Source organism: Myotis brandtii, unplaced genomic scaffold, assembly GCF_000412655.1.
Source record: "Myotis brandtii unplaced genomic scaffold, ASM41265v1 scaffold244, whole genome shotgun sequence".
In the NCBI taxonomy this organism is placed as follows: Eukaryota; Metazoa; Chordata; class Mammalia; order Chiroptera; family Vespertilionidae; genus Myotis; species Myotis brandtii.
In genome coordinates, this window is record NW_005359225.1 from 2,612,939 (window position 1) to 2,630,235 (window position 17,297).

General features: G+C 43.7%; 1 protein-coding gene across 3 annotated transcripts in view; it reads right to left on the reverse strand.

Moving 5' to 3' along the window:
* Nucleotides 1–1,632: 1,632 nt before the first annotated feature.
* The window catches only part of NEU3 (sialidase 3 (membrane sialidase)), a 16,277-nt gene continuing 612 nt past the window's right edge, over nt 1,633–17,297 (reverse strand). The window contains exons 2-4 of one of the 3 annotated variants that reach the window (XR_001362283.1): nt 15,049–15,260; nt 2,913–6,771; nt 1,633–2,840 (exon numbers count right to left, since the gene is read on the reverse strand). Coding sequence is in view for 2 of the 3 variants with exons in the window: in XM_005867064.2 (XP_005867126.1) it covers nt 5,695–6,771; nt 15,049–15,255 (1,284 nt within the window). In the remaining variant the exon portion in view is untranslated. Of the gene's footprint in view, nt 2,841–2,912; nt 6,772–15,048; nt 15,261–15,661; nt 15,684–17,297 lie in introns of those variants that run through there. The other 2 variants (XM_005867064.2, XM_014540416.1) reach the window with 2 other exon arrangements.

A 17,297-nucleotide genomic window follows, 5' to 3' on the forward strand; every position in this document is an offset into this window, starting at 1 on the left:
ACAGTAGCAAAATTACAGTTATGAAGTAGCAACGAAAATAATTTTATGGTTGGGGATCACCACAACATGAGGAACTGTATTAAAGGGTCTCGGCATTAGGAAGGTTGAGAACCACTGCTTTAGATAATAGTTGATTAAACTTCAGTAGACTGAATTAAAAGTTAATCTCTCATGGTTGTTGTGCTGCTCCACATCATGACTAACAGATTGTAGTACTAATTAACCAAATCTTCTGTAAAAATGTGTATGTTCTTTCTATATATAGCCAACTCAAACTAGCTTAAGAAATAAACATTAAATAATGGTTGGGGTTTATAGTTTCCCATACGCGGAGGACCCCAGTGGATATCATAAGGGCTGTTTCTGCCTGGCTCCATTCTTTCAGGCTTCTGCTGCACACAGGCATCTCCGCCACCAAGGACAAGGTGGCTGTCTTTGCTTCCAGGTCTCCAACCTCCCATTTTAATGCGCCCTTGGAGAGAGCTTGTCTGAAATGGCGTTCTCTTTCCTTTGGATCTGCTATTATTAAACTCCTGGGAGAGTAGAGGGGGAAATCTGGTAAAGACATCAAAACTCTAAAGAGTTTAAAAGCTAAAAGTCCTGAAAGGCATAAGGATAATAAGGAACAGAGTTAACTCCATAGCATCAACTCTTTCAGCTCTATTATGATGTAAGCTTATGTTTTATAAGCATTGGATGTATTTGTTTTATCTACTATGTAGGGGGTTTGACTTGTAAGGGGTTTGAAAAGGATCAGCTATACTAAATTTGTAACTACTATTTATGGTTAAGGCAGTTTAATCAAATGTTATTGTTTAAATACGCAAGAGATTGTCAATGTTATATTGAATATGAGTTTAGTAAACGGAGCACTAAAATTTACGTAGAGGTGCATACTCCTCTCAAACCCAGAGGTCCCTCAGACATTAAGCAATCTAACAAAACACACAAAAAAGATCATTGGATTTTAAAATGATTCTAGAATTATTGTAAAACTATTTTTAGAGGCAAATTCGCAGTTCTCTCAACTTCATTCTTTCATCATTATATGACTCTCGGTGGCACAACAAAAGATATGTCTATTTGAAACATTTTCAATAGTCAATTTGTGTGTGTGTGTGTGTTTTTAAGGCAGCTGACCTAGTGACAGGACTGGAGTAGTTATGCTGAAATGAGGCGGAATCAGTAGTGCCTTAAGCACCCCAATGTAACAAAGAGAAAGTCAAGCAAAAAGCTATCACCCCACTTCATTGAGGCAGATATTTGTGGCCTCTCCAATGCACGTTGAGAGTAATCTCAAGGTATTTTTGAAAAAAGAAATGAGACGTGGGCTGACAGTACTGAGGCTGGTGCCAGAGGGGGATTCTGTGCACCCAGGCGCCTCCACTTAACAGCTAATGTGTCATCAAACCAGCCATGGTCACCTCTGCCCTGCTGCCCTCAGTTGCTCACTATGTTCAAGTAACAGTATGTAAAAGTGCAAAGGATTATTATGATAATGTTTTCTGAAAGTTAACGTTCTTATGAAAAGCAAGAAAATGCCTCGAATCCAAAAAAAAGCTGAATCCAAAAAAAAGCTGGGTATTAGAATGATTATGATCTCAGTTTCCTTAACAATAACAAAACCAGTAGTCGCCAGAATTATGCTTTTTATTCATCTTCCTTGTTTCAAAGAGTCATGGTGGTTTTCATAGTACAGAGAGCATTTGTGGCTCCTAGTATCACAGAACCAAGACAGGCGTGGAACATGCTGAGCCCCGGCATCTCCCTCTGAGTCCTGGAGGAGCAGTAGCTATAGAAAATCCAATTAGGTGGGGGGAGGGGGTTACCAGTGAAATGAGAACCCCAAATCAAGGCTTTGCTTGGGGCTTGGGCTATGATCCTTGGGATATCCAGGCAGCCAGAGAAAAGCTCATTCCCAGGAAATCCTGTGACTGACGTGGAAGCAGGCCAGCACAGGGGAGACTCATGTAGGGTGAGTGTTCAGCACCTTTAGAGTGCTGTGAACCCAGAGGGATGTGACCTGCTCCTCCCTGAGGGAACTCACCCTACCCTTCTCAGTTAGCTTCCAAGGCCAAGGGTCTTTAACTCCCTTATTCATTCAGCATAGCTTCTCTGTTGTCTATTCTGCACCAGGCCCTGTGTTGGGTGCAGAGCACAGAGAGGACTCAGAGCCCTCAACAGGGAAATCAAAATATGGTAGAAAAAGCATTTGTTCTAGCATATGATAGAACAAGGCATTGTGATTCAAAGTAAAGAGGATACAGTGAGGAGTCAGACTTGGCCCTCAAGGAGTTCACAGCCTAGCAGAGGCCTAGAGGGCACAGCAGACAATAACACAGGGCAGCCTGTGGTAAGGACCGAAGGAGGCTCAGACTGTGCACTGTGGCAGCACAGGAGGACACGACACCTACTGAATAACGCAGTGGGGAAAACTCACGGCCTCCTGAGGAAGCCTGAGCAATTTCATCTGGCCCAAGTGGAAGTACTGAATCCCACTGTCCTGGGCAGAGGCTGTGCAGCCTCAGGGTGGCCTGTGGGTCCCTCGGGCTACCCCACAGGCAGGCTGCAAGGTCTCTTCCCTATGGCTGTAGTTACACGATACCCTGTGGATATCTGCTACCCTGTGGATATCTGCAGGGAGACTGGTGACCAGGAAAAACTGATCCAGATAACAAGGGCCAAATAACAAAGGCCTGAGGTAAATATTAGGAGCCTAGGAGTGAGGAACCAAGAGTTAGGGAGCATGAGCAGGACCAGCAGATTGAACGATGGGTACATACCAGCAGGAGGAGGCCACTCACTACCAGCGCTTTCTTGCACTTCCCGTGGGGGGCCACCTTTGCTGGGTACATACCAACAGGAGGCGGCCACAGTACGGGCGCTTTCTTGCACTTCCCGTGGGGGGCCACCTTTGCTAGATGGATACTTACTAAGGGTTCAAGGACAGGATGGGGCATCTGGGAGCAAAGGACCACAACCTATGCAGTCCTTTCTTCATGTCTCTATATCAGAGGCCTTCAGTCTTTCCTCTTTTCTTCACAGCTGCCATCACCTGCCCTATCTTTTCATTCTACCAACCTGAAAGTGGCTGAAGTGGGCTTAGTTAGGATACCAGCATCACGGTGTCGGTCCCAGGGCCCTGAAGACCTGGGTAATTGGCACAGAGTTGAGTGCCTATGGTGGTTTTTGTTGATCAAGTAGAGCCAGCTTAAAATTACAGGGCTGGGAGGAATTTTCCTGCTGCCTGTGCAGTCCTTTGTCTGTTCCCACTCGTTTCAGGGAACAGCTCCAGCCAGTTATCATTTCTTCTTCACAGCACTACCACCTACACCATCTCTCCAGCTTAGGCCTCATGTCTGTCCTTTCTATCTCCAAGTGCCAGGACTTCTACCTGCTATTCTTTTTCTTCACAGCTGCCATCACCCATCTGTTCCTCTCGCTAATCCTCATTCTGGATTATGCCTGTCCCCAAAATGCTACTCCCAAAATGTGCACATAGGCCCTTTGCCTATTAAGGAAATTCATTGCCTATTAAGGGAATTTCTCTCTAAGGAGAAGTAAACATGAGGCAAAGGGGAAGGAGAAAGGGCAGGGCAATTTAGAGCTGGATAAGTCTTTAGGAGCACTCATACTGGACATCTGCGGTTCACACTGGCATGGGACTGACGTCCCTCCCTTCTTGGATGGTCCCAAAGAAGTCCTGATATTCTCATTCTCTCCACCCTTTAGCCCTGATGCAGAGCTTAGCCATCTTGCCTATTTCTATCCAGTTAGAGTGCAGTGCTCTGGAAAGCTTTGCTGAACAAGAACTCAGGAGGGGGATGCCCTTTCAATCCTCCCCCCACACCACCACTCTGTCCACCTCACCCCACCTGCCTCCACGTGCCAACCTGACAATGGGCTTGACAGTGGCCTTCACATAAAGAAGTAGAGATAAGTAGTCATTATTTCATCCTACATGCCAGGATAATTGTAGCCTTTAATAGGCAATGAGGAGCCACAAATTATTTTCAACCAGGAAATGGCAACAGAAAGCACCTTACATTATGCACAGGCACTCAAGAAATAGCTACATAAATGTATAAATGAGTGAATGATCATAGCTGACTACTGAGAAGATAATGACGAATGTATGACAGGCCACCCTAAGACATTGGCTTAAGCTACATGCCGAAGTAGGTGAAGTTAATCCCTACTTTCCTCCCATAGGACTCCTCCCCTATCTGACGGGTGCATCCTAGGCTATGCTCTACCACTAAGACTTGCTCTCTGGGCCATTACCTAGCGCCATACATACAGGGTAGGACAAAGTTCTGAGTACATGAAACACAGTTTATTCTTGTACTATTATTTATTAATTATTGTATTATTTTCCATATGAACAACTGTAAATCTACTTTTGTCCCACCCTGTAGTTAGCTGATATACCGATTTAAGAGGGACAAAAAAGAAATCTCTCATGATAGAATTTCCCTCAAAGTAACAGGCTACGGGGAAACAACCTAAAATAAGAGCAACCAATCTGGTATCATCTGAGAGATCCAGTATTAGTAAAGCTCAGCCCCAAAGCTATTAGACAAGGGTCATCTCACTTCGCAAACAGTGATTTCAGGAGGTCCAAGCAGGCCAGACTCAGCGGTGTGGAGGGTCCAAGACCTTCCTAAGGGTGAAGAGTTTCTCCACTGGCAAATAGAGTGGCTGGGCCGGGACAATAGTCTAAGAAAAACAAACTTAGGGGAAACCTAGCAGCCTGGACAAGCCCTGGGGCAGATGACTCCAGGAACAATAAAGATGCAACTAAGATGATGAGCTTCAGTTATGCAACTTAGAGCCCAACATCTACTAACATCCCACCAACTGCATTTTAAAAAAAATTTTCTCCCTCTTCTAGCCTCATAAACTGTGAGCTCCTTGAGGGCAGAGACTGTGGGAAGTTTTGTCCAATGTTTTAAAGCCGTAAGTCATGTCTTTTTCTCATCAGGAACCATCCTAATAAATGAACTTCAGGCTATCTTTCATAGAAATAATGCCATCAGAAACAATATGGACTACTGGTATTGAGCCTCTCATTCTCTCCCTAGGAAATAATGCTTTTTGGATGCGTAAGGGCAGGTTGCGCAGAGTTGCAAAGCTAAAGAAGGTAGGTGACCTTGTTTCTGTTTTGCCCAACTCCTCTTGAATAGCCTATAGAGCTCGTCTATTACTGAACAAATCATCCAGATCCTTCTTCATGACATGACATCTGCTTGGAACCTCAGTCATTTGAAAAGACGAGTCCTATGATTTCCATTTTGATACCAGAGTCCTATGTGCAGCCAGGACTTGCTGATCATGCAGCAAGCAGGCCCTCTGCCTTCCCTGGGGACAGGAAGAAGAGAAATCACAGACCAATCCTCTCATTTTACAGATGGAGACCTGAGGCCCAGACAGTTCAAGGTCCCAGAGCCAGCATGGCAGACCCAAGATCATATCATGGTCTCCCAATTCACACAGTTCAGTGCTACTTCGGCTACAGTAGCTATGGCAAATTTTTCATTTTATCTTTGAGAGGTGAAAAAGGTAGGGAGCAGAATACTGCGTTTTGGGATCCCCTGTAGGCTTCCGTAAGCTCTGCTATCCTGGCCTCCATGATCCTGGCTATGGTTGACTTCTAATGGTTTCCCTTCTATGGAAAGTTGGAACCTAAGCCAATTAGTTTTGAATTGGGTCAGAGTTCCTACCAGGGCTGGTGTAGTCACCTTGCACATGGCTCAGGATCTCTTGGTCTGTGAACAAGCGGAAGGCAATCTGCTCACACTCCCGCCTGATCCCACACTCAAACAAACACGCAAACAAGCCCTCCTCCACAGCAGCCAAATCGGAGTAGCCACAGGGCCCGCAGTGCAAGATCCAGGGGGAGGACCAGCAGGCAGCCTCCAAGGGGGTCCGGTTGAGGTAGATGCCTAGGTTAACCCTCCGTTTCTTACTGGTTGGGTGTGAGTACAAGAGCCATGACTCTGACAGTGCTCCAGCTTCCTGCTCTGGCCTCACAGAACTTCCCAGCAGAGGGCTCTGCTGAACGGTAGGAGCATCTTTGCCATTACAGTCCTGGCACTCATTTGGAATCTCCAGGGGCCGGAAACTCACCACACTGCCTTGGCAGCCGCGCGGGGGCTCACAGAGCTGTTGGCTCAGGGCTGGTCTCTGAAAACATTCACCATGGTCAGTGCTCAGAGCCTCTGCCCGGCATCTGTTTGGTGTCCGGGCACTGCAATACAGCACAGGGTGGCCGGCCCTCCCAGTCACCTCTGCCACTTCGCACTCCACTGTCACCATGGGCTTAATGAGCCTGCCATGGTGCCATGTGGTCCCTAGGTCATCACTGTAGATCATCAGGGAATGAGGCCTGGCTTTACATGGTAGCCGGAAGCAAAAGAACCAGTAAGGGATGTAGTAGGTGTATGCAGGGATGATGAGCCTCCCCGACTGCAGCTGGATGCCATGACCTGGGCCCACAGCAAATGTGGCCCAACGCTTCACTTCTGGGCCAATGACCTCCTCAGTCAGGTCCCTCACGTTGCTCCATGAATAGCCAGAATCCCGACTGCAGATGAAGCAGAGGCGAGCAGCATTCCTGCCTGTCATAATCTGTTGACGCTCGGTGACATGGCCCTGCACACAAATGAAGAACAGGTACACACAGCCAGTGTTCCGCTCCCATACAGGACAGGGGTTCATGGTCCGATGCCCAGGTAACACAGCTTCCATCAGTGGTGTTACTGGTCCCCACTAGACAAGAAGAAGGGAGAGAGAGCAGGAATGAGAGACTAATAAGAAGACATGAAGCTCATTAAAAGCATTGGAACTTTTCAGAGAAAATAAGTAAATGGTATTAAAATCTATAAAATTGTGAAGGCCCAACTATTCACTTAATTCTCATGCTATCCCCTCTGTCCGAAACATTCTTCCTCACTTTGTCTAGATGCTCAAATAAATGGTATCAAAACTCACCTCCTGTCTTATACCAAAGGCTTTTTCTTTGTATATACAAAAGACATATAGCAATTATTATATAACATTACATTTTTATGTGACTCGCTCCCTCCCTAAACTATGAATCTTTTTAGAGTAGAAACCAATTAATCTAATTTTGTATCTCCAGAGCTCAGTACATGATAGAAGCTACATAAATACTTTTAAAAAGAAAGAAAGGACTCGCCTCCAAAAAAAAGAAAAAGAAGGAAGAAAAGAAACACAAAGCAAGACAGACAAACATGGAAATTTTAGGCATATAAAAGGAAATTTAAGACAAAGATTTTTTTCCTTCCTCTACTATCCTGGGGAGGCAATTCATAACATTGTCATTAAAAACTCAAGCATGGAGTCAGAGGCACCTGCTTTCATCACATATCAACCTGGGGCAAGTTATTTAATCTTCCTTTGCGTCAGTTTCTTGATCAGTTAAATGGAGGATGTAATAACATGCTCAGAGAGTTGTTGTTGCAAGGATAAAATGAGATAATGCCTAATCAGACATATCACAAAGAGGTCTAACCACTTTAATATATTTTTAAAACAATATTAGAAATTGATAAGAAAGGTTCAAAAGAGAAATGGGCAAAGAGCAAGAACAGACAACTCACAGAAAGAGAGAAAAAATGAAAATATGTTCAACCTCACATATAAAGAAGAGCAAATTAAAATTAAGATAGTGTTTAAAAAAATACTTTTATTGATTTCAGAGAGGGAGAGAGAGAGAGAGAAAGAGAGAGAGAGACATCAATGATGAGAGAGAATCATCAACTGGCTGCCTTCTACACAACCCCACCAGGAATTGAGCTGGCAACACAGCATGTGCTTGACCAGGGATTGAACCTCAACCCCCTGGTTCATAGGCTGACACTCAACCACTAAGCCACTCTGGCCGGGTAAGATAGTATTTTTCATCTAATGAACTGGTAACATATAAACTTTAACAATACTTTTCTGTTGGCAAAAAAAAATGTGAAGAAACAGACACTCTCAAGTATGAATTGGAGTGTAACATGGTTTAACATTTATGTAGGATCTATCAAAACTACACATGCATTTAGCCTTTCTAAGCATGCCCAATTTTGGGAAATTATCCTAAGCTATATCTGCTCATCAAATTAAGTATGTATATTACTCATTGTGGGGGAGATCCAAGATGGTGGTGAAGTAAGTGGAATTAACAGTAACCTCCTCTCAGGACCAAACCAGAATTACAAGTAAATTATAGAACAATTAACCTGAATAACCAACCTGAATAGCTAAAGTCTTACAACCAAATATTTATAGAAGCCACATCAAGACTGGTAGGTAGGGTGGAGACACAAAAAGGGCTGGCCCTGCAACCACATGTGGTGGTTTCGAATCAGAAGGAATACCTCAGCTGCAAAGGTACCCCCTGAGGAACAAGGGGTCTCAACTCCTACTAGGCATTCTAGCCTGAAGCACCAGTGCCAGGAAGAGGAGCTTAACATCTGGCCCAGAGCACTATGTAACAATGAAAATGAACAACTCACAGCTGTACACCTAATTTGGATAAACCTCAAGAATATAATATTGAACTAAAGAAGCCAAACATCAAGGATACACAGAGTATATGATTGTCTAAACACTATGCTGTACACCCGAAACTAATACAAAATAATACTGCATGTAAACTGTAATTTAAAAAACTAAAAATTTAGAAATGATTAAAAACAAGCAAAACTAAAATCATGAGCTATACATCAGGATAGTAATTACCTCTGGGAAGGAGAGAGGAGACATAAGAAGCTTCTAGGGCAGTGGTTCTCAACCTTGGCTGCACATTAGAATCACCTGGGAATCTTTTTAAAATCCTGATTTCTGGGCCTCATCCTCCAGAAATTCTGTTTCTTTGTTATGGGGTGGGGCCACAACATTAGTAACAAAGAAACAGAATTTCCGGAGGATGAGGCCCAGAAATCAGGATTTTAAAAAGATTCCCAGGTGATTCTAATGTGCAGCCAAGTTTGAGAACCACTGTTCTAGGGTAACATCCTATTTTTTTCCTTGAATGGTAAATTCACGAGGTTTGGCTCTATCAATTCAGAGCTGACATTTATATTTTGTCTTATGTATTATGTTTTCTATATGTGTGTTATCACTTCACATTTAAATGTTTTAAAAGGCATAAGAAAAGTTATTGGGAAAAAAAGTTTGCTAGTCATTGGGAAGTCAGTATATTCTATATTAAAAGCCTAATATGCTAAGTGTCCGGTGGACCATTCAACAATCAAAGCATAATATGCTAATGATATGCTAAGGCAACTGCTCGCTATGATTTGCACTGATCACCAGGGGGCAGACATTCTGACTGGTAGGTTAGCTTGCTGCTGGAGTCCGGCCGATCGGGACTGAGCAAGATGGACTGGACACACCCTGGAGCCCTCCCATGGTCCCTTCTCCAGCTGGTCAACCTTTTGTGTCCCTCCCCGGCCCCTATCGTGCACCGGTGGGGTCCCTTGGCCTGGCCTGCACCCTCTCACAATCCGGTATCCCTCGGGGGATGTTGGAGAGCTGGTTTCGGCCTGACAGCGGAATGACCAGTCGCTATGATGCGCACGGACCACCAGGGGACAGATGCTCAATGCAGGGTCTGCCCCCTGGTGGTCAGTGTGCTCCCACAGGGGGAGTGCTGCTCAGCCAGAAGCTGGGCTCATGGCTGGCGAGTGCAGTGGTGGTGGTGGAAGCCTCTCCCGACTCGGTGGCAGCACTAAGGATGTCTGACTGCCAGCCAGCTTAGGCCCGCTGCCCCCGAGGGCTCCTGGACTGCGAGAGGGTGCAGGCCGGGCTGCGGGACCCGCCTGAGTGCAAGAATTTTGTGCACCAGGCTTCTAGTTAAGGATATATACTTGTATTTCTTTGTTTCTGTATGAAGAAGCACTAGAAAGATACATAAGAAACTATAGTGACTGCCTATAGGAGGTAAAAGACTAGGAATGGGATGTATACCTTTTTATATTGTTTTTATTTTTCAGCCATATAAATGAATTAACTAGCCAAAACAAAAACTAAGTTTTAAAAATTTAATTCCCATGTGAATGGCAAAAAATATTAAGCAAAGCTCAGTTCACAGATTCTCAAAATTATAAGGACCTAGTCCTACAGAAGATTCTCTTCTAAGTTTTCTGGTTAAAGATCATTCAGTCCCTCCCTGAACTAGACTAAGTGCCGGAAGCCAGTCCACCCTTGCTGCTTGACACAGTTGCTGCAGGGAAGAAACATCTGCACAGCTTATGTTTCAAGGGACCTGGCATACTGTTCTTAATATGTTTGCTCCCCTTCTTAGCGCTATGTGTTTTAAACAGGGCCACCTCCCCAAGAAAGGTTGTTTCCCCAGGTTAGGGGTTAACAGGACTAAGGAAGAGAATAAATCAGTAAATCCCCCTAGTGTTACAGAAATACCATGTACTACTTATGAAGAACTTGGACTAAGACTGTTGGCAATAAATTTGGGACTTGTTGGGCCCACATCCCCAGTGGTCTGCCCACCAGGGAAAGCACCAAAGCCTATACCCCTGACACAGGGCAGTTCCAGGGAAGGCAAGCAGGGAGGCTGGGAGGACATAACCCTACCCCTGACACAGGGCAGTCCCAGGGAAGGCAAGCAGGGGGGCTGGGAGGATATAACCTTTACTGGGTAGGATAATCTCCTTCAGTCACTTCCTTGTAGCCTATCAGTAGAGCAGTGACCTTGGAATAGCCCTTGTAATGGAACACAGAGATTAACTTAGACAAGATTAAAATCAACAGAACTAGATAGAGACAGGATTTTTGGCAAAGGTCAGATAAGAAACAAGGAACTGTAGAACGTTACCCAAAACATACCATGATGTGATTTATAGAGGCATGCTTATAGGATCAAATGGTATAAATACAGATGTAACAGGACAATAAAGAGAGAACCCAACTATGCTGATCAACTGAACGCAGTCTCCATGTCATTCCTTCTTCGCCGACTCCATCCATACCTTTGGGAACCCCTGGACCTGCTGAGGCTGGACCCCAACAACTAAGGACAGGGAACTCACTATCCCTGTACTGGAGCAACCCATTCTACAGTAAGTGCCTTGTGCACTGTAAACACTTCAAACATATGTGCCAAAGTCAATGTAATTATTGGACACAAGCCCTCCTTCCTCTACAAAGCTCTCCCAGATTGCTAACTAATTGAAGCCTGCTTCCTAAATCCTCTCAAATGGCATGTTACTCTCTAGAAACTTTCTATGCATAAGTTCACATCAATATCTGACTGCATTGTAAACCCCTGGAGGCAGAAACTCAGTTCCCTGTGATTCTCAGGGAATCAAGGTCCAGGAGGCCACCAGTGGGAGGGTGCAGCCTTCCTGCCTTGAGGAGGGGAAAGGCACCCACAGAGCAGACTCCAGGATCACAGATACCATCAGAGAAAGGAGAAAAGGCACCATGGGTGTCAGAGAAGGAAAAGACCATATCTGCATGTGGAGAATCCAGGGAGAAATCTTTGATTCTGCTCACCTTTGACCCACTTCAAGAATCAGCTATAATGCTGTGGCCACACAATAACTTCTCCAATCCTCAAATGCATTTGTACTCCTTCTTCTAAGGAAATACCCCATTCTGAGTGGACTTGCCTTGTGACACTTCATGGATTGTGTATGGGAGTTTTGGACAGTTACATCTGTGCACAGTTCTGCTTTCTCTATGCAATTCAACTGTGCAAATTCTTCACAATGAGAGGCCTGAATCTTTCAACTTTTGCCTCCCTCTGCACATCCCCCTTGACTTAATGCTTGGTATATAGTAGGTGCTCAATAAAGGAGGAAATGACAGAGAAAGAAAAGAAGGAAGAGAGGAATGGAAGGGGGGAAGAAGGGAAGGAGTGGGGAGAATATAAGGGAGGAGTGAAGGGAAAGATTATAGAAATGCTCTCGGATAGAAACAATACTCTATATAAACAATGCCCAGAGGCTCTTCTCCTTCCTAAGTGCCTAGAACAGGCCTGGGGAGCAGATTTAATTCCCTACTGTCACTCTGAAGATAGAGACCCTGTCTCTTCAGCACCGTGTGGACACGAACACTTTATGAATAGCACTGAACGTGTTTCCAATGAAAAATAACTCATCTGCTGCACAGTCATTTGAATAGTTAATATTGCTCAGATCAAGAACCTTGAGACAGATATAAGAAATTCATCAGCACTGCTACTCCCTTTAGGAATAGGAGGGTGGGGGAAATTACTGTACTGGGCAAGCTAGTCATTGGGAAGTCAGAAGCTTAGCCATCCTTAGTAGCTGAGAGGAAAAAATGATTTGGACCAGAAATGTCTAAAATAAAGTTTATATGAAGCTAGAAGAAATAGTAAACTAAAGATGAAAGCACTAGAATCCAAATTATATCATCCAGCTGCAGCAATGGAATATAAACAAGCTGAGGCTTGACAGAAATGTAAAATGAGTCTTGGGTTTAAAAGTCTGGATGGAGAAACATGATTAAAGAACAACAAATGTAATAGCCAACAAGCATTATGAAAAAATACTAAATATTGTTAATAATTAGGAAAGTGCAAATAAAAACTACAATGAGATATCACCTCATATCCATTAAGATGACTACTACCAAAAAACACACACAAAATAAGTGTTGGCAAGGATATAGAGAAACTGGAAGCCTTGTGCACTGTTGATGTGGAAAACAATATGGAGGAACTTCAATAAATTAAAAATAGAATTACCATATGACCCAGCAATTCTACTTGTAGGTATAGATCCTAAGAATTGAAAGCAATGTCTCAAATATATATTTGCACACCATGTTCATAGAGCGTTATTCACAATAGCCAAAAGGTGGGAGCAACCCAAGTGTCCATCAACAGAAGAATGGATTAAACAAAAAGGATAAACCAATGAATGGATAAACATTCAATGAACTATTATTTAGTCTTTACAAAGAGGGAAATCCTGCCATATGCTACAAGTTGAACCTTGAGGATATTATTCTAAATCAGCGATTTTCAACCTTTTTCATCCCATGGCACACATAAACTAATTACTAAATTCTGCAGTACACAGAAAAATATATTTTTTGCTAATCTGACAAAAAACAGGTTTAATTTTGACTCATTCACATCAGACAACTAGTGTTGGGTTGGCTGTTGTCATTTTTTAAATTTGACAATGTACGGGAAAAGAGGTCAGTGCCCCTGACTAAATAGTCAGGTATTGCATACTTTGAAAATTCACTGCTTAAATTTTTGAAAATCACTGCTCTAAATGAAATAAGCCATCATAGGAAGACAAATACTGCATATGAGATACCTAAAATAATCAAACTCATAGAAACAAAGTAGTATAATGGTTATGAGAGACTGGGGGCCTAGCGGGGAATGGGTTGTTCAATGTGTACAGAACTGCTGTCATGCACAATGACAAAGTTTTAAAAAGATCTGTTGCACAATAATGTGCATACAGTTAATACCATAATGTACACTTAAAATGATTAAGATGGAAAATTTTGTTAGGTGTATTTTACTAAAATTAAAAGTTCTGTGTGTTTTTTTAAAACAAATGTGAAAAGGACTTGTAAGTTTTAGCTGACCGTCTACTTAATATTTATTAGTCAACTGTGTTATGCAGGATCAAAAAATAAATGCTACTTTACCTTAGGATGCGTGAAAAGGATACAAGATGGGATAGCTATCTCATTGGTGGGGTGGCTCTATTCTTGGGATCCTAAGTTCAATTCTGAGTGCCATTCTTTTAAAAAGGACTCTAACATCCCAGAGTAATCAGTTTTCAAGGGCCCAGAAACCAAATCCAGACTGTGACCTAAGAAGGCACTAAAGAACTCAAGTTGTGAGTCCCCAAAATAGAAAACTCAGCGGCACTAACACCCACTTTCAGGTATACCAAAGAGCAGTCTCAACAGAAGGGACTGCATCATGTATAGATTGACAACCCCAGAACCTCAGAAGGCAGAACAAGACCAACGGGTAATTATAGAGGAGTGTGGATCATCTCATCCTCCAAAAAAAAGTTAACAGCAGCCACAGGATGAATTCCTTACTTGAGGAGTAAGCAGAACCTTTATAGAAGATGACTAACGTTGAGTTCCTACTATGCAACTGCTATTAATAATCACATTTTGCAGATGATGAAACAGAAAAGAATCAAGTATCCTTGGTCACAAAGCCAATAAATAGTAGGTCTTGCCTGACTACAAAGCCATGCTCTTAACCACTAAGCTATTAGTAGCTACCAATGGAATACAGAAGATTTCTATACTGGAAAAGGAGTTGGGCTTATGACTCTTCTAATTTCAAGATTCTACAACTGAGTTAATCAGAGAATAAAAATGAATAAAGCATGAGGAAGAAGAACAGTAGTAGTAGAGAATGATTGTTGTTATCATACACCCTCCAATTCATTATCTGCTACTTGTGGTCTTTTTTTTTTCTATTTTTTCTCTCTAAAAAAATATGGAACGCTTCACGAATTTGCGTGTTATCCTTGCGCAGAGGCCATGCTAATCTTCTCTGTATCGTTCCAATTTTAGTATATGTGCTGCCGAAGCGAGCACTAGTTGTGGTCTTAAACAAGCTACCTACCTCTCAGAGCACCAGGATCCCTCATCAGCAACCCTGGACTAACAATGTCTACTTTTTTCAGTGACTTAGAAAGATAAAAGAGAATGTGAGTGAAAAGTACATATGAACCCCGGAGTCCTCTAAAGTTAGAGATCAAGTCTGAAGCCTGCTTCTACTCCTTTATTGTAGCTGTGTGACCTTGAGCAATGTGGCAAGCTCTCTGAGCCTGTTTCCTCATCCGTAAAATGTGACTGACAACAATTCCTACGTCACGGAGTGGCCGAGAGGATCAATGTGCCCCTGGCACACAGTAAGTACTCTGTGAGAGGCACTACTTTTATGGTCTTTTCCTCTTCAACTCCTACACAGGGTTGTCCCTGCACTGGTGGGAAAAGGAGCAGAGCAAATGTGGAGAGAAACTGAGGCCCAGGCCCAGATCGGGGAGGAGTCACCTGTACAAAGTGCCCCGTCCTCAGCCCTCGCCTCAGCACCAGGTGGAGAGCGTCCTCATCCCTGCTTGTAGAGCGCTTCTCTGCAAAGGCCAGGAAGGTGTGGGTGGGGGGTATGTAGAGCAGGGCTGGGATCCGGTAGGTGACCCCTCCCTTGTCTTCCTGCTGGAACAGAGGGTTGTTGAAGGAGCACGATGTCACTTCTTCCATGACCTCTGCAAGAATAGGAGGCAGCTCAATGTGTATCCATATCCAAATGCTGGCTTGTATACAAGTTCTGTTCTATCATTCCATTTCTGGAGATCACTGAGAGCCAGAGATGTTTATTTTTCTTAATATAAAAATAACATTATGGTCCCAACTGCACAAAGCAAGCAATATGCAGTCTTGTTTAACACATCCATCACCCCGACTCTGTGGGAATTCTATATAGCCTGTGCCATGTGGGTCTCTCCAGAGATTCTGCATATACTCTGCCAAGCAACCAGGGATATTACCAACCCAGATGGCTTCTAATACCAATTTCTTGGCTTGGAGTTTTTAGGCCATTTGGGTAACATATATGTAAACCCAAATCCATATCAAGAAATGCCTGCTTAAGAATTCTTTGGGGCACCTTTTTCCCTCTCTTTGAAATTGGATAAAAGGCAATCTTCTTTGTCATCTCTGCATCAGTAGCGATTTTTTTCCTAGTCCATTCACCCAATCAGGTGTAGATTTTCAAGGGATGTGACTTCATGCAAGGATCTTAGTTTCAACCAAAGTCTAGACCAGTGGTTCTCAACCTTCTGGCCCTTTAAATACAGTTCCTCATGTTGTGACCCAACCATAAAATTATTTCCGTTGCTACTTCATAACTGTAATGTTGCTACTGTTATGAATCATAATGTAAATATCTATCTGATCCGCAGGATGGTCTCTCTCATCTACGTTTCTAACTCTCTTTCCCTCTTCCTTCCTCTCTGTAAAAATAAAAATCAATAAAATACATATATATATTAAAAAAAATAATACCTACCAAGATGATCAATACGAAGAACCACTGCAAAGTGCTTTATAAACTTAAAACACCATAAAGAAAAGTCTTTATTATAAATTTTGATGTTCTCACAATTTCACTTATGGCTTTGCTATCACTACAGCAAGTATCGCCACTATCATTCGTTTTTCTTGTGATTTAGGCTGATCCTGTTGATGACAGTGTTAACATAGATGGTGGCTCTGGCATTGACACCCAAACTATTTCACACAAACTGTAGGCTGGGAACTACAGGCAGAGAAGAATCTGATGCAGTTCTGCTTCAGAGATGTTCGTTTCAGCAGAGGACGCATATTATTAATTGCAGCTCCATAGGAACATCTTTCAATGAAACCCTCTTACTGGGAGAGAGGGTAAGTGTAGCATGGACTTTGAGGCGACACTTGGCTTTGATTCTTAGTAGCAAATTGCTTTCCTTTTGGACCTATTTCCTCACTTGCAATGGAGGTAAGACCACCTATTTCTCAGGCTGTAGGAACTATGTAATTCCACAGATGCCCAACTAATCCAATGCAGCCGTCAGCCTCCAGTGACGCCTAGGAGACCTCCCTATCTCATTCATTCCCTCTTAAAAAACGAGTAGGTAAGGAGCACCCATCCTATGTCAGGCTTCTGCAGATCCTGTACCAGCGGTTCTCAACCTGTGGGTCGTGACCCCTTTGGCGGTCGAACGACCCTTTCACAGGGGTCGCCTAAGACCATCCTGCATATCAGATATTTACATTCCGATACATGACAGTAGCAACATGACAGTTAGGAAGTAGCAACGAAAATAATTTTATGGTTGGGTCACAACATGAGGAACTGTATTCAAGGGTCGCGGCCTTAGGAAGGTTGAGAACCACTGCGTGTAGTCCAAACTCTGCTCATGGCACCGATGGAAAAGCCGAGGCCGCGGAGAGGAACACCCATGAGTGAGGCCGCTCAGTGATCAGCAGCAAAACCTGGGCCCGGGCCCGGGTCTTCTTTCCCTGGCAAGTCCCGCTCGGGGCTCTCTGCGGCCGCAGATCCCTCTCTCCTGAGCAGGGTTTCCCCGCCCGGGTTCCTTTCCTCCCGAAAACGCGCATTCTCGGGTTTCCGCGTGGCTTCCGCGGAAGGAAAACTAGAACCAGCCAGGAACAGCCCGGGCCAGTCTGAGATGCCAGCGACTGGGTGGCCGACTCACTCTCCTCCCAGGACTGGATTCCTAAGCCCAGATGGTGCTGCGAACTCG